General features: G+C 43.9%; 1 protein-coding gene across 1 annotated transcript in view; it reads right to left on the minus strand.

Moving 5' to 3' along the window:
* Positions 1 to 25,191, minus strand: part of dync1h1 (dynein, cytoplasmic 1, heavy chain 1) — a 64,391-nt gene that overhangs the window by 13,070 nt on the left and 26,130 nt on the right. The window contains exons 26-58 of the mRNA XM_036150480.1: positions 24,954 to 25,148; positions 24,595 to 24,877; positions 24,406 to 24,506; positions 24,140 to 24,299; positions 22,129 to 22,369; positions 21,875 to 22,058; positions 20,530 to 20,742; positions 20,219 to 20,457; positions 19,990 to 20,146; positions 17,797 to 18,021; positions 17,482 to 17,712; positions 17,253 to 17,393; positions 16,940 to 17,173; positions 14,486 to 14,692; positions 14,284 to 14,405; positions 14,046 to 14,211; positions 11,425 to 11,588; positions 11,208 to 11,337; positions 10,994 to 11,127; positions 10,566 to 10,680; positions 9,172 to 9,333; positions 8,865 to 9,079; positions 8,581 to 8,785; positions 8,337 to 8,510; positions 8,124 to 8,243; positions 6,356 to 6,476; positions 6,020 to 6,215; positions 4,263 to 4,380; positions 3,962 to 4,177; positions 3,681 to 3,893; positions 515 to 642; positions 288 to 441; positions 55 to 201 (exon numbers count right to left, since the gene is read on the minus strand). Of these exons, the coding sequence (XP_036006373.1) occupies positions 55 to 201; positions 288 to 441; positions 515 to 642; positions 3,681 to 3,893; positions 3,962 to 4,177; positions 4,263 to 4,380; positions 6,020 to 6,215; positions 6,356 to 6,476; positions 8,124 to 8,243; positions 8,337 to 8,510; positions 8,581 to 8,785; positions 8,865 to 9,079; positions 9,172 to 9,333; positions 10,566 to 10,680; positions 10,994 to 11,127; positions 11,208 to 11,337; positions 11,425 to 11,588; positions 14,046 to 14,211; positions 14,284 to 14,405; positions 14,486 to 14,692; positions 16,940 to 17,173; positions 17,253 to 17,393; positions 17,482 to 17,712; positions 17,797 to 18,021; positions 19,990 to 20,146; positions 20,219 to 20,457; positions 20,530 to 20,742; positions 21,875 to 22,058; positions 22,129 to 22,369; positions 24,140 to 24,299; positions 24,406 to 24,506; positions 24,595 to 24,877; positions 24,954 to 25,148 (5,811 nt within the window). The remainder of the gene's footprint in view (positions 1 to 54; positions 202 to 287; positions 442 to 514; positions 643 to 3,680; positions 3,894 to 3,961; positions 4,178 to 4,262; positions 4,381 to 6,019; positions 6,216 to 6,355; positions 6,477 to 8,123; positions 8,244 to 8,336; positions 8,511 to 8,580; positions 8,786 to 8,864; positions 9,080 to 9,171; positions 9,334 to 10,565; positions 10,681 to 10,993; positions 11,128 to 11,207; positions 11,338 to 11,424; positions 11,589 to 14,045; positions 14,212 to 14,283; positions 14,406 to 14,485; positions 14,693 to 16,939; positions 17,174 to 17,252; positions 17,394 to 17,481; positions 17,713 to 17,796; positions 18,022 to 19,989; positions 20,147 to 20,218; positions 20,458 to 20,529; positions 20,743 to 21,874; positions 22,059 to 22,128; positions 22,370 to 24,139; positions 24,300 to 24,405; positions 24,507 to 24,594; positions 24,878 to 24,953; positions 25,149 to 25,191) is intronic.

Here is a 25,191-nt window from a genome sequence, read left to right on the forward strand (position 1 = left end):
GTTAATCAGAACTTCTCACGCGAGCCGCTCAGATTTTAACCGTCTCCTGCTCACCGTTGGGTCCCGTGTGGACAGGAAGATCACAAACGATGGAGACAGATCGATGTCCTGGTCTCCCAGGGTGATGAGGACGCGTCCTCCGGTGCGCCGCACCTCTCTGTTCAGCACCGGGTTCAGGATGGGGTCGTAGCTTTCCACGTCCTGGAACAAACGGGTTAATTAATTTACCGGCAGAGGGTTCAGTCACACAGGCGGTCCGGAACAAGGAGGACCGGCGCCGCTCCTACCTGGACCAGCAGCGGGTTTCCAAAGCGCAGAGCGCTCTCAAGGTTCTTCCTGAAGGCGTCGTCCAGGAAGCTGGTCCTGGTGATCTTGCGCTCCTTGTATTCGTTCATTATGAACTCCGTGGCTTGGCCAGACGGGTCGATGATCAGAGGGTACCTAAAGCAGAGTCAGGGTTAAACTCCGGCGTTTGGAGGACGTTTAGAGGTCGTTTGGAGGACGTTTTGCAGACCTGTTGAAGCGTTTCAGCATGATGGCGTTTTCCGTGCAGAGGTCGTCTGCAGGCAGCGAGTTGGCCTGCCAGCGAAGCCTCTCGTCTGCGTTGGACAGGTACTCCGTTCTCGCGATGTCTGTGCGGAACTGGGGGGGAAATTAAAGCCGTCAGAGTTTTACATGGTTTTACCAGGTTTACATAGAACATACAGAATATATCCAGATTTATCGGGACCTGCAGGAGAGCGCTGTCACTACCCGATCCGTACCATCAGCTCATTTGCGCGTGCGCGAACAGAATAACTTCCGGTGGGAAATATTTGGTTTTTCTTACTTTTTTATTCTTTTGTATTTTTTAGAGGCAGGGGTTTCTTTTTGTATATATTTGTATTAGCGGCAATAATGCATATTCTAAAAAATAAACAACAGAAATACATAAAATTAGGGCTGGGCAACGATTAAAATATTTAATCGCGATTAATCGCCCTGATTAATCGCGATTAATCGCGATTAATCGCATTGTATTTACAAACTCCAAGAATGAATTCAAAAGTAGTGTAAAGAGCACTTTTATTTTAATGTTCTGCTGCCATATGAACAAAAGTGTTGTAACATTTGTAGCACTTATTTTATACTGGATATTTTCAACCCATCTATTGAATTTAGTGCACTACTTGATCTTTTCTTCATAAGAGAACAGCAAGCACTGCAGCCAAAATATGGCCTTTTTTGACCTGCTGTATATTAGCCAGTCCCTAAGCTTGATGTATCATGAAACTGTTGACCTTTTGGGTTTTGTGGTTTTTATTTTATTATTACAATTAAATAATAATAATAATAATAATAATAATAATAATAATAATAATAATGTTCAGTGTTTTTTCGCTAATCCACCTCTTATATATTTCAATCCTTATGTAATTTTGTCTGTTGTGTGCACCTGCCTGTTGCTTTAATCCTATAAATTTCCCCGTCGTGGGATAAAAAAAGGATTAGCTAATGTTATCTTATCTTAAATAACACTTTTTAATATATGTACTGGGTTCTTTCAAGGTCTTAATTACATGTTATGTGTGGGCTCCAGTAACATCCATCCATCCATCCATCCATCCACTGATCTACCTGGATGTTCCCTGGAGGACTGAAACGCCTCAGTCAGAGACGTCTGTGGGTCTGTCAGGGCAGTGAGAGAAGTTTCGTCTCCTCTCTCCGTTTCTGGGGCTCGACGTTTTCATGTTTTTTCACGTGCTTAGATAAATTTGTTGTGTTTCCACTAAAATGAACCGGCTTTTTACAAAACATACAGCTTGATTTCATTTACAGTATTAAAATAAAGCCAAACGGTGCTACTTCCCCGTTCATGTTTTTTCGCTGCTGCGGTCTCTCTCAGCTGTTTGTGTATTAAGTTTGTGTGAGAGCTGAGTGGGCGGGCCAGGCTGTGCCTGCGTGCTGATTGGCTGGCGCCGCTGAACCATGTACGAGAGGGGAGGGGGAGCGGGAGAGTGCTGCCGTGACAGCGCGCTGCAGTCAGCGCGCCTGCTGACTGACACTGACTGAAAGCATGTGAGCAACATGCGTTAATGCGCGATAAAATAAATATCGCCGTTAATAGTCTAATGAATTAACGCAAAATTAACGCGAAATTAATGCGTTAACTTGCCCAGCCCTAAAAAAATACATTGTTTTTTGTTTGTTTTTAAATAGCAAAAATGTTTTCCAGTTGTGGTTGGGGAAATAAAAATATATAAATCATTTCTTAAAGTACATAAACCCCCCCAGCTATAAACACATATAGGAGTACAGAAACGTATTTGATTTTTTTTAAGTTTTTTTATCATTTATTTGATGTATTTTGTGCTTAATAAATGTATTTTAATAAGGTATGCCTTCGCTTTGTGTGTGTTCTTTGTTTTATATCCAGTTTGTTTTTGTAAAAAAAAAAACAATGCGGCCACTATAATCACGAGGTCTTCTCTAGTTTATGATGTGTACACCAGAGGGCGCTAATTTTCTCAATCGATAATTTTAACTTTCTAATAAAATAAATGTTTAGAACAAGATTTGTATAACGAAATTCACCGTATAATTAAGGATTAAATATTTTTTCCAGTCCTGTTTGAAGAAGCAATAAAACTAACAGAGTGCATTCAGACAAAACAGATAAACGTTACGCAATGATAACTTCCCGGACTGGAGGATGCTGGAGCATAATCCGATGATGACGTCAAGCAATATAATGGAGAGAATGTAAAACGTATCAATTTCTTTCAGAAAAGTCTTCAATATTTTATTTCCGATGTAGTTTAGCATTTTTTAATGATTTAAGTATAGAAATAAGTATTTTCAGTACCGTAATTACATTATTTTTTTGGCGACCCGGAAGTTATCCTGTTTGCCCAAATGAGCTGATGGTACGGATCGGGTAGTGACAAACGCGTCACAGAAACAGCTTAAAAGACAATTAATAAACCTCTAAAACAATCCCTTTAACATAAATACTACTGGAGACTTTTAGCTGATGTCTTCCTGTTTCCCTGAAGCGTAAATATGAGACGAGGGGAAATAAAAAGTAAAAAGAAGGGCAGAGCTCTCTGCTGGAGAACAGCAGCAACGTCTGGTCACCAAGTCTGACTAACGAGCATCTGTCGCCGTCTGCATGGCGCCTGAAGCCCACCGCTGAGTATGGCGGAGGATCTGTGGTGCTGCGGGCCGTTTCTCCTCGCTATAGTCATACCAGGAGATCTAATCTGTCAGAAACCTTTTACTATGATGATACAAACAGAAACGGTTCACCAGACAGAACCAAACACCTTCCCGCCTATCAGAGGACCCGGGTGAATCCTCACTGAATGCGCTATGAAGGCACTGCAAAGAGGGAACTAAAAATAAGTCAAATTTTCTTGAAATTTGTGCATTTGTCCTTGATTTAAGCAGGTAAATAAGATTATCTGCCAATGGAATAAGTATTTTTACCCCTAAAATAAGATAATTATATATACTGCATGCTAGAGAGATGACTTGTTCCTATTTTAAGTGCAAAAATCTCATTGCATTGGGAAATCATCTTATTTACGTGCTCAAATAAATGACAAATGCACTCAGTTCAAGAAAATTTGACTGAATTTTAGTTTCTTTTTTGCAGTGAGGTGCGTTTATGTGAAGGCCTACGCCTGTTTCTGGTTCACCTGGATGTTGGCCTGCTGCAGGTGGTGAGACCAGGTGGTGAACAGGTTCTGCCTCATCTGCTGCTCAAAGTAGCCGGCGTAGGTGATGAAGGCGGCGGACAGCAGGCAGTCTCCTGCGATGGTGGACATCTGGTTCTTGAAGGTCTCGCTGGTCTTCTCCCAGCGGTCCCGCTCAGCCGACAGACTCTTCAGCAGCGCCGTGCTGCGGTTCACCTGCAGGACAGGAGCGACGTTAGCCAGGAGGCATTCCAGAAGCCCAGAACCTCGGAGTGTGGGCGTACCTTCGCCTCCACGGCTGCCAGGTCGGCCTTGATGGCCTGGGCCTCTGAGATGAGCACGGCGTACTCCTCCTTGTAGCGGGCGATGCTGGCCTCCAGGTCCCGGATCATCTGCTCCACCTCCTCCGCTTTGGTCTTGTTGTCCTTGGCGTCGTCTTCCAGCTTCTGCAGCTCGTTGCGCAGAGGCTCCACTCGTTTCAGCATGTCGGCATAATTGAGCTGTAGGAGGGAAGCTCGTTCGTTAGTCGGCCGTATTTTTCATGGGACCGGCGGATGAGTTCAGGGTCGGCTTCAGACTCCAGACCTGAGCGATGGCCCATTTCACCATGGGCCCGCAGGCCAGCGAAGCCCTGTTGACCTGGTCGTAGTTGTAGCTCGGGTTGGACATGTAGTTCTTCTTCATCTTCTCGCGGATGGAGTCACTGAGTGAAGCCAAACACGTCCCAAAGGTCAGAGATGGGGCATTTAATGTGGCATTACAGGGGATTGTTGGGATTATAACGTCACAATTTTAAAATCAGAACCTCCACCAACGACTCTACCTGCAGTCAGTTCATGAATCAATGCAAATTAAATAACGTCTGCATAAAATACACATTTTCAGGGTTCCTGCGGATTTTTCATTTCTAAATTGCAGAACTTTTGCCCCGTTTTATAACGTGAACCAAGGTTTATTTTAAGTTCCCATCAGATGTTTCTACAGCGGTTAAATATACAAACTGGAAGTTGATTAAACACAAAAGACTGTGCCTAATAAAAATCATTAAAAATTCCTTCTCTCAGTAATTTAACTTCTCAGATTGACATATTATAGCTTCGTTACCTGTGGCGTCTCTGCAGCTCTATGTTCACAATAATGAGTGGACAGGATTGTTGTTTATAGAGAAATATTGTCAGATTCCCTAACCAATAAAGTTCTGTTATAAATATTTATGTCTATATATCTAAATCTGCCAGAAAACTGACAAACTCAGCAGTTAAATCCTCCTGAGGCTCCTTGATGTCGGGGCCGGTCCACCAACGTTTGTTAAAATAATGAACATCTGAAGTCGCAGTGAGCGTGCTCAGTACGCTCTCAGTAGAGAGACGTGGGGCTGCCTCAAACACGGATCGTCCAATCAGAACACTGGAAATGCTCACATTACATTTACCTTCTGCTGGACAGTGTGAGACATTCTGATATTGGCTGTTCTTGTTAGCTCAGTGAAGGATTCATGTGAATATTTTCGGTTCAATAAACTAACATTATTAGTGAGCCTTCATTTCTAATTTTATATATAAAAATGGAATTACATTTGGCTTATATATAATGGTTGATTTACACCAACTCATCTGTTAATTTGCGCGTCACAAAAAACTAGTTGCTGCTAACAGGTGTTGAGTTTTTGTGCCTCACTTAACTTATGATGCCAGAGACGCCGCTGAGTAATTATTGCAATAAGTTAGTTCTGTTTATGATGATTCTGGGTTAGTCATTAAAAACCTAAAAATCTTCTCAGGGAATTAAAACATTACACCAGACCAATAAAAATGGTGTTAATGCAGAAATCAGGGCCTACTGAGCGTGAACTTCCTGCTCTCAGTCTGAGCTGCTTTTTGCATCAATTACTGCAGCGGTGCAGCGTCGCATGGAGGATCCGCCTGTGGTTCTGCTGAGGCGCTAACAGAACCCAGGATGCTCTGATGGAGGCCTTTAGCAGTCTTCTCTGATTAATTAGGCCACAATAACATCTCTGTATTGAAAATGATTGTTTATTGGTCTGAGAAACTATTTTTTGGGGTTTTTTTTAAGCTGTAAACAGGAACCATCAGATTTAACTGAAATAAAGGCTAGAATTATAACTTTGTGGGAACTGGATATCAGTTCTAGAACCGGATTAATGACATAAATCAACTTCCTGATGATATTTTCATATATTGAGCTGGATCTGTAGAGTGGAAGTAAACTTCTGAGGTAGTCCGTTTAGACCAACTAGTTTTTGGCATTTCAGACATTTAATTAGAAGGAAAAAGTTGCAAAAGTTGACCATATAACCTAATTATATGGTCGAGGAGACGAACCTGATTTCTTCAGCCTCGAAGTTGACGATGGTGGGGATGAAGTTCTCCCTCATGATGATGGAACGGATCTGCTTCCAGTCCGTGGTGCTCTCCCCTAGCAGCAGGCAGATGGACTCCAGCGCCAGTTTGACGGCGGCGGGCGGGTTGGCCATGGAGCGCACCTCCACCAGGTGCTGCTTCTTTATAGACTTGACCGCTGCCGTTCAGGAGGGCAAAGAGGAGGAAAAGGGAAACGAAGGAGGACAGACGAATGTAGTTGTTAGCAGGAAGCCATGTTAGCACTGCTGCCCCGCTGCCTGGAAACAGTCCAGAGATTTAAAAAAAAGACGACGTTACCATTCTGGGCCTCGATGACAGCCGGCTCCACCTGGTCCAGGTCCTGTTTGACGCTCAGCTGCTTGTCCTTAATCACTTCCTGCTGCTTGTACACGGCTTCCTGGATCTCCTGGCTCATCACCTGGAGTCAGAGCAGCATAAAAACACACCTGAGAGCGCCGTACACGGTCTTTATACAGCAATAACAGGTGGCGGGAAATTATTGTGACACGACGAAAATATTCAAAATCCTCTCTTAGAGGACATGCATCATTTTGTTGTGGAAAAGTAGATTTTAAAACCTTTTAGGAGCAAAAAGAGCAGCAGTTTCTTTGGCTAAGTGAAGGTAAACATTATGTATTTGCCTGAAAATGTTACCTTTCTACTGTTATTTGTACATATTGTTAGCAATAAACCACATTTCATTTGACCTTAAGAAGAACTTGGTGTTGGATGTGTTCTTATGCCTCTTAAGTTGCATATTTAGAGCGTTCCAAAAGGCAAAAGTGATTACTCCAGACTTTTTGAATTGAGAAAGCTTCCGGGAGAGGAAGCGAAACGTCTTCAACTACGGAAAACAAGTCCAGTTGCTTTGTTTTTTACTTTTTTTGGAGTGACAATTACCTGGATGACTGAGAATCTTCACCAGCACATATTTAAGGCGGACTGAAAGCTCAAGTTGCAGGAAACTGCCTCCATTTGTTCTTGAAACAGTGAAAACTCTAGAGTTAAATGTGTCGTCAGCACGGCTTCACCTGTTATACATCATCTAGTGGTTTTTGGATGGGCGAGGGCAGTGTTGTATAAAGTACTGAAATCTCGGAGTCAAGTAAAAGTATAGGTACCTCTCCAAAATATGACTTTGGTAAAAGTCCAAGTCACTGACTGAAATGTTACTTGAGTTCAAGGCTTAAAGTACCTGAAATGTCTTGTACTTAAGTATGAAAATTACTGTAAAAATAGATGTACTCAAGTAATGTAATGAAAAGTATAAGTAAAAAGTAAAACAAAGCAAATGCAGTCTGAATGAATTTTTTTGATTTTGGTATACTTGGAAAGTCAAAATCACTTGAAATAATATAAACAACGAAGTGCAGGAGACATTTAGACCAAGTTTAGACAGAAAATACAACCTTTTTGTGAGCTTTCAGTTTTCCTTCTTCAAGTAAGGTCAGTGCTATACACTTTAAAAATGTACACAACCAAGTGCAGGCAAAAATTAGACCAGGGGGTGTTTACTAAGAACATGGTTAAGTGATAAATCAGGTTTAGTAAAACTACAGGAAGTGGTAAACCTGCTAATAGATACACCTGCAGGTGTCATTTAGTTAAGAAAATTAGGACTTTCTGCTATTAGATGCTTTAGCTATACCACAAGGTTAATTTAACCTGCCTTACTACTGAACCAGCTTCATATCCTGTTGGTGGTGACGAACAAGACCAGGCAAGTCCTGACTTTGTCGTAGTTAATTAGTAGGTGGGGTCAAAACACTTTTCTCTTTTTGTAACGAGTAACTAAAAATGTATTGGAGTAAAAGTATGCAATTAAGTTCAGAAATATAGTGAAGTAAAAGTTATGAAAAAAATTTATACTCGAGAAAAGTATAAAGTACTCCAAAATATACTTAAGTACAGTAGTGAAGTATTTTTACTTTGTTACTATACAACACTGGGCGAGGGTTTTCTAGTTAATTAGATGCAGGCAGTTAAACTGACAGTAGCTGCATCGTCTTTGCAGACTTAATTGATGGAACAGATTTGGTCAGTGACGGCATTTCTTCCCGTCTACCTTCTTCTTCTCAGCTTCCTGCTGGTCTTTGACCATCTTCTTCAGCTTGTCGTTGGCAGCCGCGTTCTTTGCCTCCAACTCCTGGCTCTTGATTCTCAGATCACGGCGAAGCTCCTCCACCTTGAAGGGGAGACACACAGAGACCATCTGAGCAACAAGCGGCAGAAAACCTGCCGTCTCTGAGGATTTTAAGGCGAGGAAACGCGGCCCTACCTGGTCCACCGTCTCCTTGATCTTGCGGAGGCCGACGTTGAGATGCATCTGCTGCTCCTCCAGCTCGCTGCGCTTCTCGTTGAACAGGTTGGCATACTGGTTGATGAAGTCCAGGTAGTGGCGGGGGGTGATGGCCATGGTGTGACCGCCGCGCTTGGCCAGGCGATTGTTAGCCTGGAGGGTTTGGAGACGGGCGTTACTTCAGGAACGACCAAACCTAACCTGGCAGGAAGCGGACCCTGACCTGGTGGAGGGTCTGGTGGACGAACACGCAGCCGTTGACGATGGCCTCGCGGTGAGACGGCGGCTGCGGCAGTTTGTCGTAGACGATGGGCATGTAGTCTGGGACCTTGTAGTTGGGCTTCTCCAGGTCCATCTTGCTGGTGAACTCCTTGCCCACCTGGTAGAGCGCCTCCGTCGACCAGTCCCCAAACCAGTTCAGCACGCACCTAAAACCCAGAGTCGCTCACGTTTACGCCGCTTCACGCCGCTTTGTGTCTACCGGGTGTCGGTGAAGCGCGGCTGTACCTGTTGAAGAGGGCGGGGGAGGTGGCGGCCCGGTCCTTCAGGCCCTCTGATGAGGGGTTCATGGTGAAGACGACGTGGAGGTTCCTGATGACCTGGCTGGTGAACCACTTGTAAAGCTCCTCGTGGGTGTCCAGCATCAGCCCCTCTTTCTGGGCGCCTTCCTTGCACTGAGTCATCAGGGTGGCGTATTCGTCTCCCTCAAACAAACCGGGAACCTGCGGCGAGACCCAGAGATGCTTCATGAAAAACACCAGCAAAGCTTTGATTCATTTAAGAATAATAAAAACAGAAAGCAGCGTGACGTCACCTCTCCGTTGGCCAGCAGCGTGTTCATCCTCTCCAGGAAACCAGAGTCCAGCACGTTGGACTCGTCCATGATGAAGGCGATCTTCTCGTTCTTGCACCCGGAGCGCCGCAGCACCGTGCGAAGGTCTTCGTCGAAGTCCTCCCCGGTGTACTTCCTGTGGACCTGATGACCCCCAAACGCAAAATAACCGCTGCATTAAAACTGGGTTCCTACAGCATAAGTTAAATTCAAGACTTTTTAAGACTTTTAATGCCACTTGAAATAAAAAGTTAAGACCAACTTCACGATAAACAAGATAAACCTGGTTGCGACAACTTCACCCAAATGTTTATTTTAACATAAACCATTACTTTCTGGCCCAGTAGACATGTTTACAATTTTGAAAAACATTCCATATAGGAAGAAAGCTAAAAAACACACAAATTACAGATATATTTTTAACAACTACTGAACTGAATTCACAAACGTTGTTTTGTTCCCTAGTAAAATAAACTATAAAATCAGTTTTAAAAACCACAACATAACCAGTGCCAACTCTTTTTCACAGCTATGGTCCGGCCGCAACAGTTTTATTGGTTCCGCTATCGGGACGGAACCAATAACGGTTACATTGAGCCGTTCAGTAAATTAAAAATATATATAATTGTGTCAATTATTTTACTGTTTGGTAAGGATTACAAAAATAAAATCCTAATTATGACCTGGTAACAATTTTAAGACTTAAGACTGATTTAAGATATTTAATGCCAATTAAGGCCCTATTAAGGCTTCTGTAATATAAAATATACCTTTTATATCACAGAATTCAATGCCTTTTAAGACTTTTTAAGGATCCGCGGGAACCTTGATTAAAACATCCGGTGACTTTCTGGCCCAGTAGACATGTTTAAAATTTTGAAAAACATTCCATATAGGAAGAAAGCTAAAAAATAAATAAATAAATAAATAAAAACACAAATTACACATATTTTTAACAACTACTGAACTGAATTCACAAACTTTGTTTTGTTCCCTAGTAAAATAAACTATAAATCAGTTTTAAAAACCCACAACATAACCAGTGCCAACTCTTCTTCGCAGCTATGGTCCGGCCGCAACAGTTTTTATTGGTTCTGCTATCGGGACGGAACCAATAATGGTTACATTGAGCCGTTTGGTAAATTAAAAAAATATCTAATTGTGTCAATTATTTTACTGTTTGGTAAGGATTACAAAAATAAAATCCTAATTATGACCTGGTAACAATTTTAAGACCTAAGAAAGACTGATTTAAGACATTTTAATGCCAATTAAGGCCTTTATATTACAGAATTGAATGCCTTTTAAGACTTTTTAACTATCCGCGGGAACCCTGAGTAAAACATCCGGTGACTTCGTCCGCCAACGGCACCGACCTTAATCTGGTAGACGCTCAGGCCGTTCATCCAGGCAACAAAGCGAGAGAGCGTGGTCTTTCCTGCGCCGCTGACTCCGATCAGGAGGAGATGGCCCTGAGGCTGACGGAAGATACTGAAGAAAAACAAGGTTGATGTTTTTAATCTGAAACAGCTGAAACTCCCATCCCAAATGTTTTTATGTAAAACAGGAAGTTTTCATATCCGTCCAACTTATTTTGTCACAAACTTCACTCTATTTTATTGAAATTTTAAGTAACTCTGCATGATTATTATAAAGGGTTTCCAAATATTTTAACCAATAAAGCGTTTTCTTTTCTCCATGTAATTACGCTCGGCTTTGGGTCGGTTCATCACAACAAAACTAGTCCAGCAGCGAGTTTAAGTCCGGTTGTAATGAGTTAAATGGGAAGGAGAGCACGGCTCACCGGTCGATTCTCAGGACGTGGTCCAGGACCTCGTTGAAGAGAACCAGCGGGACGTCCAGCTCCTCCTCGTAGAAGACCTTCAGACGGGCTTTCACGTAGTCTCTCAGCTCCTCCTGCTCCACGGGGATGTAGTCCTGCAAACACAAACAGAGAAATTATAATCTGCAAAACTAAGACGGGTCAAACGGAGGCATCAAAATAACGGCAGGTTTACCTTGGAGAGCCAGTTGCTGTAGAGGATCGGCCGGTTTACAGCCTTCTCCTTGTCGATGTTGGGGAAGTGTTTGAGCGCCACCATGTCGATGTTCTCGTCCGTCCACCTCCTCTCGTCGTCGCCCACAAGCCTAAGAACAAACCCAGAATCAGGCCGTCTCCCCCCAGCAGTCCATCACCAGGCTCTGCAGCACAACAAGTCCACCTGTGTGTCTCACCTGTCCTGGAAGAGGCGGAGCGCCTCGTGAGCCCAGATACGGATCAGGCCTTCCACGGGCAGAGTCTCCAGCGGACGCAGCGCCTCAAAGATGCCCCTCACCCAGCGGGTCATCTCTCTGGGAGAGTAGATGTAGTGGGGCTGGATGTCCTGGGTGAACCGCTCCTAAAGGAGGAAACCTCAGGGTTTACACATCACCTGCGTACCGCTTTGACATCACATTTACTTCGCTAAAGAGATACAAGCTGCTTCTGTCCAGATGAGTTACGTCATCGTGACATTTCTCAGGGTTTACGCTACATTTAATTGAAAATAAAAGCCACAACACCTTCAGAATCAAGTTTTTTTTTATATATATACCGTATTTTCCGGACTTTAAGTCACAGTTTTTTTTTTTCATAGTTTGGCCGATATACATTTTTACCGGTATATCATTACACCTGTTATTTTCACACCAGACCACAGGAGGGCGCTCTAGGCCTGTGTTGAATCAGACGTAAGCGACGCAGAAGCGGAAGTGACGCAGCTTATTTAAAAGTGACACTGAGGATGAAGATTTCTCTGGATTTTAGTTATTTGGAGTGACACGGGCGCTTTGGTTAACTTCTTTGCATGTTATTTATGCTATAGTTACAGTGGCGGCTGGCCCATAGAGATTTTAAAACTATTATTAATGTCAGTTTTTACTTAATAGTACGTGGCTACATGTAATAAGAATTATTAAAACACTTCTACTAATTGACTCCATCATTTATCAGTGCATTTCCACCAACAGAACGCATCATTTCTCTTCTTCTACGCTTGTGGGGCTGTGACTCAAGGAGCCCTACAAGTGTAGCGAAATAACCAATCGTATACTGTTGCTAGGGAAGATTTATAAATATTTGGCAATCAGCATCGCCAAAATGAATGGCTTTGGGGCTCCTGGAGTCATAGCCCTAGCTGCACAGTGATAGGTGCACTTCACGCGTGACGTCACGAGCTACATCCGAGCTACATCCTGGTCACGGTGGTCGGCATAAACAGAACTGTTCTCGCTTACCAGCGTGACCAAACGGGTGAATTAGAGCGTACTTTTAGTTTATTTTTGGAATCTAAACAATGCCTACGACTTGTTGTGCTGCCGGTTGCACACAGAGGCATTCCAAATCGTCGGATGTACGTTTCTGTCGTTTACCGAAGGACAAAGAAATAATAAAGAAATGGATAATTTCAATGAAAAGGATGCAGGATGCCAATGGACTGTGGGAGCCATCATACTAAGACAGAATTTGCAGTCTACACTTCATCTCCGGTAAATACAACTTAATTTTGCACTAGTCATTGTTCTACTTAAATCATTATATAAATAAAAAATTAGGATACATATTAAAGTCAAGACGTAAACGTTTGTTTCGTAATAATATACGTACATGTACAATGTATGCAAACCCTCTGGCATGAATCTGTTAAAAGGATTAATAAGACAAAAACACCAAAATAATCCTTTGTAAACAATGTTTTTTTTTTATTAATTAAATGGTTATTGTGGAATCGTAGTAATTTTCCGACTTTTAATTTAAATGCATGTACTGGGTTAGGCAGGGAAATCTATTGGCCAGCCCCACCAAGATTTTTTTTCACCAGTCGCCACTGTATAGTTATCTGAATAGCTTTTAATATGTTATGTTAACATACCAGGCACGTTCTCAGTTGTCTTGTAGCGTAAGCTAACCGTACAATTATTCAGCCTGTTGTTGCCTCCGTTCTATTTTTATTTAAAATTGCCTTTCAAGATGACATTTCTGTTCTTGATGTTGGATATTATCAAATAAATTTCCCCCCCAAAAAATGCGACATATATGTTTTTTCCTTCTTTATTATGCATTTTATGGCTGGTGCGGCAGACGTTCCTGCTTCCCTCAGCGCCGTCTGACAGGCACAGCTGCTGCTGCCTCGTCCTTAAAACCACGCAGCAGTCAGAGCAGACGAGTTTTTAAAGTCGTCTTTTTTTCTCTGAAGCTGCTGCACTAAAATAATTCCCTGAATTTGAGTCAGCTTCAATCACTTGTTTACTTTGTGTGCCTCTGATAACAGTCTCTGTTTTATGCAGCGTGGAGTCAGGCAATGCAATAAAATGTATGAATCATTCCATGTCACAAATTAGTGTCACATCATCTACAAACCGCCAAAAACAAAAAACAGGGTTTCCCAGAGGAAGACCGGTCTTGTTTTGTCGTGACAGTAGCAGCACCTCGTTTTCTCCCCGTTAAATTTACCTTTTTTATTAATAACTGTTATTTTGAGATAAGACATCCAGCTCGTTTTGTTGAAGCAACTTTTTTTTCATTCCTAAAAAACAGCCAGTCAAGCTGGTTTTGAAAGGCCTCTCTTTAAAATGCGATCTTGGATCTCAATGTATGAATAAAACTACATTTTGCTGAGATAATACATTAATCATTTCATTGTGTCAACATCACAGGCCCTCAGTCCTGTTTCTGTCGTCAAAGTTGCATTTAGTTCTGCAGAAGCTAAATTATATGGACAGATCAACGAGACCTCGACCTCGTTTCTCTGATTACATCCAGAAACCGTTTCAAGGAGAGGAGTATTTCTCTGCTGACAACGAGTCGGCTCCTCTACCTGAGACATGGTGTAGAACTCCACCATGGCGGCCGTGAGAGGCTCAGCGTAGGTCCGCAGAGACGGGATGAGGCGCAGCATGGCGCGGTTGAAGGTGCCATAGATCTGGGTGAGCGAGGCGGGGCCTGGATAATCCACGTACACAACGGGAACGTGGCGCAGGAACCTAGTCAGGAGAGAGAAAGTCATTTCACCTGTAAAAACAGAAAACCTGGGCGTTACGGTGGAGACCCCCTACCTGTGGGTGAGAGGCTTCCTGCCAGGGTCAGTGGGGGGATTACAGGCTCCGACAAACTGAATCCTCTCCAGTTTGACCCAAGTCTGGTCTGAGGTGCGATAAAAGCCGCCGTGCTCCACCATCTACCAGAAACACAGGAGTTTAGCTCCTGCTTTAGCGCTCTAGACGCCCCCCCCGGTTGATGAGAGAGCGTGGCGCGTACCTGTCTGAGGAAAGAGATGACCCTTTGCGTGCCGTACTTGTCCATGTCCGGCAGGTTGATCTCGTCGCAGAACAGCACCAGCCACTTGCCCAGCTGCACGGGGGCGAGCACCACGCCGTTGGGGGTGCGGCGGTACTCGCAGTAATGGTCGAAGGTCTTCAGCAGGAGTTCAGGCGTGGTGGCGCTAGAGAAGTTCAGACCGACCACCTGCAGGAAAACAGCAGCAGGAATGCCTCAATAATCAATTTTGATCATTTTAAAACCACAAAACCTTCCTGACTCAAATCTTTATGCATCCTATTGGTTTTTTTTGTGGCTTTTGTTTTTTAAACATAGCTTTGATCATTGAATATGATTTGGTTTTATCTGCTAAATGGTTAAAGTTAAAATTCATTACATCTCCTCAGCCACAGCCTCCCATAAGACCAAATGGGAACTAATTGAAATAGTTAGCTTCACATAAAGATATATTTCATTATCTCTCTATAATCTACAGCTGCTCTAATTACATAAGATAAAACATCCAGCTTCTTTTATATAGCTTACAGCTGCGATCTGTTTTTGAGATTAAATTGCCTTATTGTTGTTTTGAGGAAATTATACCGTCTCGTTTCGACATCTTAACATCTTCACATTGTTTTGACATTAGTTTATTTATTAGTTTATTATAGGTATGATAAAGCTGCCTCTGTCCAGGCGAGTTGTATTCTCTTGATATTGTTTGATCATGATAACAGATGCCCTGTTAATCAACAGAGGCAGTATCTCGTTAACTCGGCATCATTAGATCAACATTGTTAGAACATTTACCTCATTTTGATTCATGAAGATCCAGCTGCTTTTGTTGCATTATTGTGATGTCACAAAACTTCAACCTTGTTTTGTGATCAAAGTAAAATTGTTTTCATCAAAGAAAGCTAAACTGGTTTTCTCTGGACAACTATCGCCTTTTTCAGATTATAAGTTGCAGCTTGTTTGTTTTCATAGTTTGGCTGATCCTACGACATATATTAATTTTAAATGGTATCATTTAAAATTGGCTAAATTGGTTCAAATTTAAAATCAAATCATACTGAACAACATAAGCTAAGTAGTAAACATTACCGTCTAGAGCCGCTAGAGGGCGCTCTAACTCTTAAGAATGAATTGAAACATTAACTTATAAACCACAAAGACTGAACATATGTACACATGTTTCACTGTTTCAGTCTGCATTCATGCAGCAGAGCGTTGCTGCAGCTCTAAGGACCCAGACCATGACAGAACCCTGTTACTGGGCCGTCTGTGAAGCTAATAGCAGCTAGCGCTAGCTTACAGCTCTGTTTGTGGGTTACAACTTCTCTGATGCACGTGAGCTTTAAGTTGCTCTGAAACATCCATGTCTTACTGTTAGCTTAGCACGAAGCACCGTTATGCTCACGGTCTAATTTCTGTGTAATTAGACCAAAATGCTCTGATGAGAACTTTCCTGGTTGGAGGTGATGGCTTTTTATGCTAATTTACCTGATTCAACCTCCCAGGTATGTTCCATGTTATTCAGCTGGTTGTGGATGCATCTGAGTAGTTTAATAAGCTGTTTTAGCTGAATAAATTCTTGGATTGTGCGAAATAAATTTCTAAATAAATGTTACTTATAGTCCGATCCAACTTATGTTTTTTTTCCTCTTTATGACGCATTTTTTGACTGATGCTTATATTCCGAAGCGACTTATAGTTTGAAAAACACGGTACGTTATCTCGACAGAGCAACAAGACCTGAGCTCGTTTTGTAGAAAACTTATCTCATCTAAAAATAAATATTAGGATAAGTTTTGAGATAGCAGTTATATTATCTGAAAGTTGCATTATTTTGTTATTTTGACATAACACCTCAATCTTGTTTCCTCTTTCTGTAAAGGAAAGTTAGACGTCTAGCTGGTTCAGTCCAGATAACAGCAACATTAGCTCGATACGGTTCATCTTGTTTTCTAGAGAACAGTAATAATCTTTTTACATCAAACTAATCTGGCCTAAAGTTAAATTTGTCACACTAATTAGGTCAAGAAACTGCTTCAAGTTTGTTTTCTTGGGTCTCTGATTTGATGTATTGTGGTACGAGGCTGCAAAGGTGTTTTAAGGTGAAAAAAACCAAAACCTTACGTCTGACGGTACTTAATCACAACGGATATAAAGCCTGAAATAATAATTTTTTAACCAAAATCCTCATCACGCTTAAAAATAAGTTATACGCTGGAATAATAAAAATGAATCACTGCAGGTTTTGGCTTTTACACCATTGTTGTTTAGAATTATTCCAATTCTTTTATTCTGCAAAATGTGTTTTTTTCCCCCATATTTAGTTCTTGTTTTACCTAAACTTCTGGACTTTATGAGATCACAAGTGAAAACAACCATTGTGACGTCAGCGTTTAGCCACTTTACCAGCTGACGGGTTCATTTCGGCCGGCGCCTCACCTCCATATCAGGCAGAGCCCTGAGGGCGCTGAACAGCGTCATGGTCTTCCCAGAACCCGGGGGTCCACACAGCACCAGCGGCTTGTGTTCTGCCAGCCAGGTGTAGAGCAGCGCTTCGTGGCGCACCGTGTCCAGGGTCGGAACGACGACATCCGGAGACGCCACCTTGTGGGTCTCCACCTCGATCTGGGGCACCTTGCCCTGCCAGGACTGCCACTCGCCAGAGATGCAGACCTGGAGAGGAAAACACGTCGGGTTGGTACCAGCGAGGGACTCTGAGGACCAGAACATCACAGGTAGAGTGCAGCTGGACCTCGTAGTCGATGATGGGAACGTTGGGGGCAGAGGGGAGGGGCACCGTGGTGATGCGGCGGATGTATTCTCCAAGTTCGCCCCTTATTTTCAAACGGCCATCACCGGAGAAGGACCAGAGGACGGCGTAGATCAAATACCTCTGCAGAGGAGGAGAAAATGCGTTTCAGGGCTCATGGTGTAAAAACAGAAGAGGTGTGAGGCGGGCAGGAGGGCGGGGGGGGGCGTACCTGCATGTATCTCTCCAGCTGGTCGATGGGCATGGGGAAGTCGGGGTGGTTGTTGTTGTACTGAGCCACGTTACGGCAGGCTTGGTGGAGCATGGAGAAGAGCGAGCCCAGGCAGCGCAGGCGGGTGAAGTCCATGATGTGCTCCATCTTGGAGGCGTGCTCCAGCGCTTTAATCACCAGGCCTGTGGAGGTGAAGTACGGCTGCAGGATGGCCGCCGCGTCCCTCTGGATCTGCGTGGCGGACAGAACAGCCGCCGTTAAACATTTCCAACACGCCGTGCGTCTCACAGACGAGCTCTCAGGCGCTTCAGGTACCTGCAGCATCGGCGAGGCGGACTCCTCCTCATCCTCGGTGCCTATCCTCTTACGCTGAGCTTCGTCCTCCCCCTCGTCCAGGGGGATGCTGCGTATGCGGTGCAGGAAGTTGTTAAAGATCATGTCCGTGCTGAGGACGTCTTCGCTGAACCAGACCATGCCGCAGCGCGACACGGTGGCCAGGGTGGCGTACTTCAGGTCCTGCACCTCAAACATCACACGCACCTGGACAGACAGAAAAAAAAAAAAACCATAAGAACAAACATGACGGCAGACGATCATATAAAGACGACCAGATTCTCACCGTTTGACAACACAACGGCTTCATTCCAGCAAAGCATTTAACTGCTTTAATTTCAACACAGAAAAGCAACAATTATGTCTACGGCGCCTAAAATAACAGTTTAATTTGTACCGATATTATAGTCATAACATCAATCTTAGACTTGGACAACTTTGTCATTTTGTATGCACAGAGTGCGTACAGAATGAAATTTCGTTGCATACAGCTTGTAAATTGCAGTAAAATTAAATTGCAGTATAAGGTGCAGCAGTGATTCAAATGTAGACAATGCAGGAGAAAGTCAGTGTACAGGTGAGTATTTTTTAAAACCATTTGTATGTGCAGAATTGATTGTGCAAAGTGCATTTGTGCAATCATCCTAAACAGTCCAATAATATCCCACTACTGACACAAAAGCTGGATAAAAAGACCTTTATTTTACTGACAGCTGCATAAATAAGCTGTGAAGGAGGAATGAGGCGTTCACTGAAAAGCACAACCTGCCTACGGTGAGGCATGGCGGCGGCTCGGCTTTGGAGGCCAACATGGAGTCAATCAAGCGTCAGGAAATCCTTGGAGGAAAATGTCCTGCAGTCTGAAGCATCATTGGAGCATCAGACAATGACCAGTAAAAGGGTCATGAAGGCAGCGTGTCTGAATAACGCTGCATTTTGTGTTAAATTTGGGGAAAATACTTCATTCAGTTCAATTCAATTTTATTTACATAGCGTCAATTCATGATACACGTCATCTAAAGGCACTTTCCAAAGTCAAATTAAATCAGATTCTACAGATTGGTGAAAATGTTTCCTCTCTAAGGAAGCGTAAAAAGTCTCTTAAAAGCATTTTTGTGTCACAGACAGCTGTTAGGTTGAATACGCCACCTCAGTTATACTATACTAGTTTTCCAGTGAACCAGTCTCTTCACTTCATTAGTGGTGCTGTTGGTTCACACTGCAAAAAGGAACTAAAAGTAACCTTTTCTTTAAGTTAAGCTAGATAAGACGATCTGCCAATGGAACTGGTATGTTGACCCCTAAAATAAAATAATTAGATATATACTGCATTGGCAGATCATCTTATTTAGCTGCTCAAATCAAGGACAAATACACTAATTTTACTTTTTACTTTTAGTTCCGTTTTTGCAGTGCAGGGGGAGGCTGCAGATGTGGAGCTCTTACACTGCAAAAAGGGAACTAAAACTAAGTGAAATTTTCTTGAAACCATTGTATTCTTCCTTAATTAGAGCAGGTAAATAAGACTATTTGCCAATGGAATAAGATTTTTGCACTTAAAATAGGAACAATTCATCTCCATCGTCTGATTTCAAGTGCAGGATGTCTAATTATCTTATCATAGGGGTATAAATACTCATTCCATTGGCAAATAGTTTTATTTAGCTGCTCAAATCAAGGAAAAATACACTAATTTCAAGAATTTTTTTACTTACATTTAGTTCCCTTTTTGCAGTGTAGCTTACAGACTGTATTTTATACACTGCAAAAACGGAACTTAAAATAAGTAAAATGTTCTTAAAATGAATGTATTTGTCCTTGATTTGAGTAGGTAAATAAGATTATTTGCCAATGGAATAAGATTTTTGCACTTAAAATAGGAACAATTCATCTCCATTATCTTATTTCAAGTACAGGATGTCTAATTATCTTATTTTGGGGGTCAAAATACTCATTCCATTGGCAGATAATATTATTTACCTGCTCAAATCAAGGACAAATACACTAACTTTAAGAAGATTTAACTTATTTCTAGATCTGTTTTTGCAGTGTAAAGCTTTAGTTTCCACGGCATGAACTTCTGTGGCCCCCGAACAAGAGAAGCGTGGCGGCGTGTCTGAAGCTGGTGATGGACGGGAAAAGAAGAAAAACCAGCGTTTAAAGCGGCGCTCTTACGTTTGGGGGTAAACTCAGTCGCTCGCCGTTGGGCAGCGTCAGCAGCTTGTTGTCGTCCAGCACAGAGTTCAGATTTTCCACCCACTCTGGGTCGACGTCGCCGTCGAAAATGATCCACTGGCGCTTCTGCAGCTCGCCTCGGACGTTGTCGATGATCCTGAAATTAAAAAAGGTTAATTGATCCACCCCAGATTTACGGTTTTATACGTGTGGTCGGGGGTCTGCTCACTTCCTGAGGATGTGCGTGAACAAGCCGTCGGTCCATTCGCGGGTGTTGGGGTCCAGCGTGCCGTACAGATGGTCCTTGATGATGGCCTTGGGGTCGATGATGTGGGCCACGCCCTCCACGCCCTCCAGCCTCTCCAGCGCCTTGAGGAGCACCCTCCACGCCATGGTCTTCCCGCTGCCGGACGGCCCGACCATCATCAGGCCGTGGTTGATCTGTGTGATCTGGTAGAGCTGGAGCACCTGGAGGTTTCACAGAGACGGTTAAGCTCCGCCCACACGCCGACGTCTCCCCCCCCCCCGAGGAGCGCCTACCTTCTCCACCCACATGCTGCCGACGTCGTCGCCGTCTCCGTAGGTGAGGTACATCTCGGTGCAGACCTTCTTCAGCTCCTCCCTCAGGGCGGTCATCTCTCCCCGCTGGTACTGGACTCCGGGGAAGACGTCGGACAGCAGGCTGAAGAGCAGCGGGATGTCCTCGGCCACCAGCTTGGGGACCATGGTCTCACACACGCTCTGGATCAGGATCTACAGCGGCAGAACCAAACGTCAGACAGGGTTCCCACACCTTGGTGAGCATCAAATTCAAGGACCTTTCAAGGACTTTCCAGGACCAATTTCCTCAAATTCAAGGACCACACGTGGCGGCATTTACCTACTGTGACCGCTGAATAGGTTATTATATTTTAATACAATGCAAATTAAATATAAAACTTAACAGCATAGAAGTTGTTGGGTCAGAAGCAATGCAAGAAAGTGGACTTAATTTATAGCCTACATTGATATTGATCATATTCATAGCCTACATTTATATCCACAGTACATGGCTATGCCATACTACATTACATATAAAATGTACATTAGCCTACCGTTTCATGGAATTTTATGGAAAAAGTGCAATATATCAATTTGTTTCACTTACTTTCATCTTTGATTAAGCTAGTTTTTGACTTTGACTCTGAAAAGTCGCTAAATATAGAGACAAAGTCGCTGAGTTGGCAAAACTGCGTGAATGTTACCTATTGGACGCACGTAGGCCTAAACTGTAGCCTAGCAACTAACGAAGAAGAGCGAACGTACTTTTGCAAATTAAAAGTCTGTGGAATCAACATAAGTTTAAAAGATTGTGTGGTAGTAAAATAATGACATGAGTTGTCATCCGTGTGAACTTTCAACCCCACAAAAAAATTCAAGGACTTTCAAGGACAAGGTGTTTTTTTTTGGCTGTTTTCAAGAACTTTAAAGGGCCTTGAATTTATTTTTTCAGATTCACAAACTTTCAAGGATTTCAAGGACCCGTCGGAACCCTGCACTGCAAAAACAGAACTAGAAATAAGTCAAATGTTCTTAAAATCTATGTATTTGTCCTTGATTTGAGCAGGTAAATAAGACGATTTGCCAATGGAATGAGATTTTTGCACTTAAAATAGGAACAATTCATCTCCATCATCTTATTTTAAGTGCAGGATGTCTAATTATCTTATTTTAGGGGTAGAAATACTCATTCCATTGACAGATAATCTGATTTATCTGCCCAAATCAAGGATAAATGCACTAACTTTAGGAACATTTTACTTATTTTTAGATCTGTTTTTGCAGTGTGGTCAGAGCTGCAGGACAGGCGGAGCCGGCGGCTTTCGGGACCGGCCCAGGTTCTCACCTCTTGCTCTGGAAGGTTCTCCGCGATGTCGTTCTCGTCGACGTCCTCGCCGCGCTCCAGCTTCTCCCGTTTGATCCTCTGGATCCGCTCGCGCTTCACGTTGCCGGCGCTGATCAGCACGCTCTTCAGGGCGCGGAGGCCGAAGTCGTAGTGGCTCTGAGACGACAGCTGCTCGTCACACAGCCTGAGGGGGGGAAAGCGGGAATCAGAGGCAGGCGAGCTCCGCGGACCGTCCGACTTAATCATATACGCACTTGAAGAAAGGTACGATCTTTTTAGCGAGGGTCTCGGCCGTCCGGAAGCCCTGGGAGTAGAGCATGACCTGAGCGATGAGCTGCCGGTCGGGCTTGGTCATGGCCAGGCTGCGGAACAGCTTCTTCAGGTTGTCGGGCAGGTTGGAGCGGCCCGCGTAGCCGGGGTTCATGGTGATGAAGATGGCCATGTCAGGGCTCACCTTCACCTGCTTGTTCAGCAGCTCCGTCATGACGGGCACACCTGAGGAAACAGCAGACGGATCACAGTGAGCCCGCCGCAGGTAGGCTACAAACCGGAACAGCCCAAAAAAAACTGAAGCTGCAAAAGTATTCACACCTCTACTGCTTTTCCACTTTATCAGAAATTCACTTTCTACTAGGAGTTTGTGAAAGAATAACTAAGTGGGGAACAACTATGAACAGAAAGAAACAGGAAACTTTTCTCAAGTTCTGTCCAGGAGTGATGCTGAAAAACTAGTCCATGCATTTGTTACTTCAAGGCTGGACTATTGTAATTCTTTACTATCAGGAAGTCCACAAAATGCAGTTCAAAGCCTTCAGCTGATCCAAAATGCTGCAGCAAGAGTTCTGATGAAAATCAACAAGAGGGATCATATTTCTCCAATTTTAGCTTCCCTTCATTGGCTTCCTGTTAAATCAAGAATAGAATTTAAAATTCTCCTTCTAACGTATAAAGCCCTTAATAATCAAGCTCCATCATATATCAGAGCTCTGATTACCCCGTATGTTCCTAACAGAGCACTTCGCTCTCAGACTGCAGGTCTGCTGGTGGTTCCTAGAGTCTCTAAAAGTAGAATGGGAGGCAGATCCTTTAGCTATCAGGCTCCTCTCCTGTGGAACCAACTCCCAGTTTTGGTCCGTGAGGCAGACACCCCGTCTACTTTTAAGACTAATCTTAAAACTTTCCTTTGTGACAAAGCTTCTAGTCAGAGTGGCTCATGTTACCCTGAGCTACCTCTATAGTTATGCTGCTATAGGCTTAGGCTGCTGGAGGACATCAAGGTCTATTTCTCTCACTCTGCTGAGTTCTCCTACTGCTCTCCAATCTGCATTGCTTGTTGATATGTTCACACTGAGCCTGGTTTCTATTCTGTTTCTATTCAGACTCAGACTGCAAACTGTCTGCAGACATCTAAGGTTAAACTTTCTCCTTTCTAGGTTTAATCTGGAGTGAGTAATAAACGCCTTTATGACCTCCTGGCTGGATTATTTTAGCTCTTAGCAGGAATTAGTTTGGGCTCTTTGTATCATCTTCAAATATTCCAAAATGCAGCAGGGTGATTTTTAACAGGTATAAAGAGACGAGAGCATGCCACGAGTTTTAGCCTTTCTGCAACATCTGCCCAGTTAATTAAGGATTTTTTTTCTGTTTTTAAATGACCTTTCTCCAGCATCTTTGTCTGGTTCCCTTAGGTCCACTAACCGGATGCTGCAGGTGTTCCTGAATCGGAGGAACCTCTGGAAGCATCTCTGCATATAAGACGAGCTCCCTCTGTTGATCTTTGTGACTCTCACTAGAAAACAGTTTTCACCACTGAGTCTCTTTAACTCTGATTTTATTCAACTGTTTTAATGTTTTTGGGGGAGATTTTAATTGCCTTTATTTATTTATTGCATTTCACTTGTTTTGGTGCATTTTGGTCATACGTGTCGTTTTTAATTGTGCTAAATTAATAAATACGGTACGTAAGATAGAACCAAGTCTCGTCACAGATTCCCAATTAGATTTCTGGACTTTGACTAGGCCGTTCTAACGATCTAGTCTCGTTTCCTGCTGGAAGGTGACCCTCCTGCCCAGACTCGGGTCTCCTCCAGCATTTAGCCGAAGCTTTAACTCACATCCCCACAGCATGATGCTGCCACCTCCATGGTTCACAGTTAGCTCCAATAGTCTGTTTGGGTCTAATTTAAGCAGCAGAGCACCTCCTCCCCCATGTCTGCCCTGTCATGAACGGACAGAGCAGAGCTTTCCAGCGCCGGCCGTACGTACTCCTGTCTCTGTTGGGGTTGCTGTGCTCCCTCAGCGCCACCTGGATGTACTGGACCTGCTGGGAGACGGCCGACAGCATCCTCTCCTCCAGCCGATTGAACTCGTCGAAGCAGCCCCAGGCTCCCACCTGGCACAGACCCACGAAGATGCGACCCATGGCCTGGAGGAAAAGGACACCGGAGAAATTACCCGGCCGCTCTTCGACAAGCAGAAGCTTTAACAATTGACCGAACAACGAAGAGACCGGGGGGGGAGTCCCGTCGCACCTGGAAGTCGAAGGTTTCGTCACAATTGAAGACGAGGACAAAGCGTCCCAGCTGGTGTCCAAGAGCTTTCACGGACTCGGTCTTTCCAGTGCCAGCAGGACCTAGACGACAAACAGAGTGAGTCAAGATCAGAGTTTTACGTGCAAACAAGTGAGTTCTAGCTGTAAAGATAATTTTCTACTCCCGTACCAAAAGGCGACCCCCCCAGACGGGCCTCCAGAGCCTGGGTCATGGTCAGGTAGCAGCGGTCGGTCAGCGGCGTCTGGACCAGCTTGTCCTGGACGCCCAGGTACTCGAAGCCGTAGTTGAACTTGGCGTTGGCCATCTGAATGGAGAGCTGCTGCAGGACGTCCGTCTGCTTTGGGTCGAAGTAGAAGCGCATCTGGCTGAGCCACTCGAAGGACTTTGGGTTGTCGATCCGGTTCCTGATCAGAGTCCTGGTGACGTCGCGCTGGTGCACCAGCTCTGTGATCTGAGGACGGAGAGAGAAACTTTGATGCGTCTCGTCTCAACGAGGCGGTTTCTGGATGACCTGAACGAGCCGTTACCAGGTGCTCCAGCTTCCTCCTGCGGATCGGAGGCTGCTCCATCAGCACGGTGTCGGCCAGCACGTTCAGGGTGGCCTCCACGTTTGACTGGACGCCCTGCATGGGCGACATGTCGCCGCCGCCGGAGATGGTGGTCAGCGCAGACTCGATGTTCTCAGACCAGGCGATCTGGGCGGAGAGGACCACCAGCTGGGCCTAAAACCAGAGACACGGATCGGTTTACATCAATTCAGCAGAT

The sequence above is a fragment of the Fundulus heteroclitus genome, chromosome 19, assembly GCF_011125445.2.
Source record: "Fundulus heteroclitus isolate FHET01 chromosome 19, MU-UCD_Fhet_4.1, whole genome shotgun sequence".
NCBI lineage: Eukaryota > Metazoa > Chordata > Actinopteri > Cyprinodontiformes > Fundulidae > Fundulus > Fundulus heteroclitus.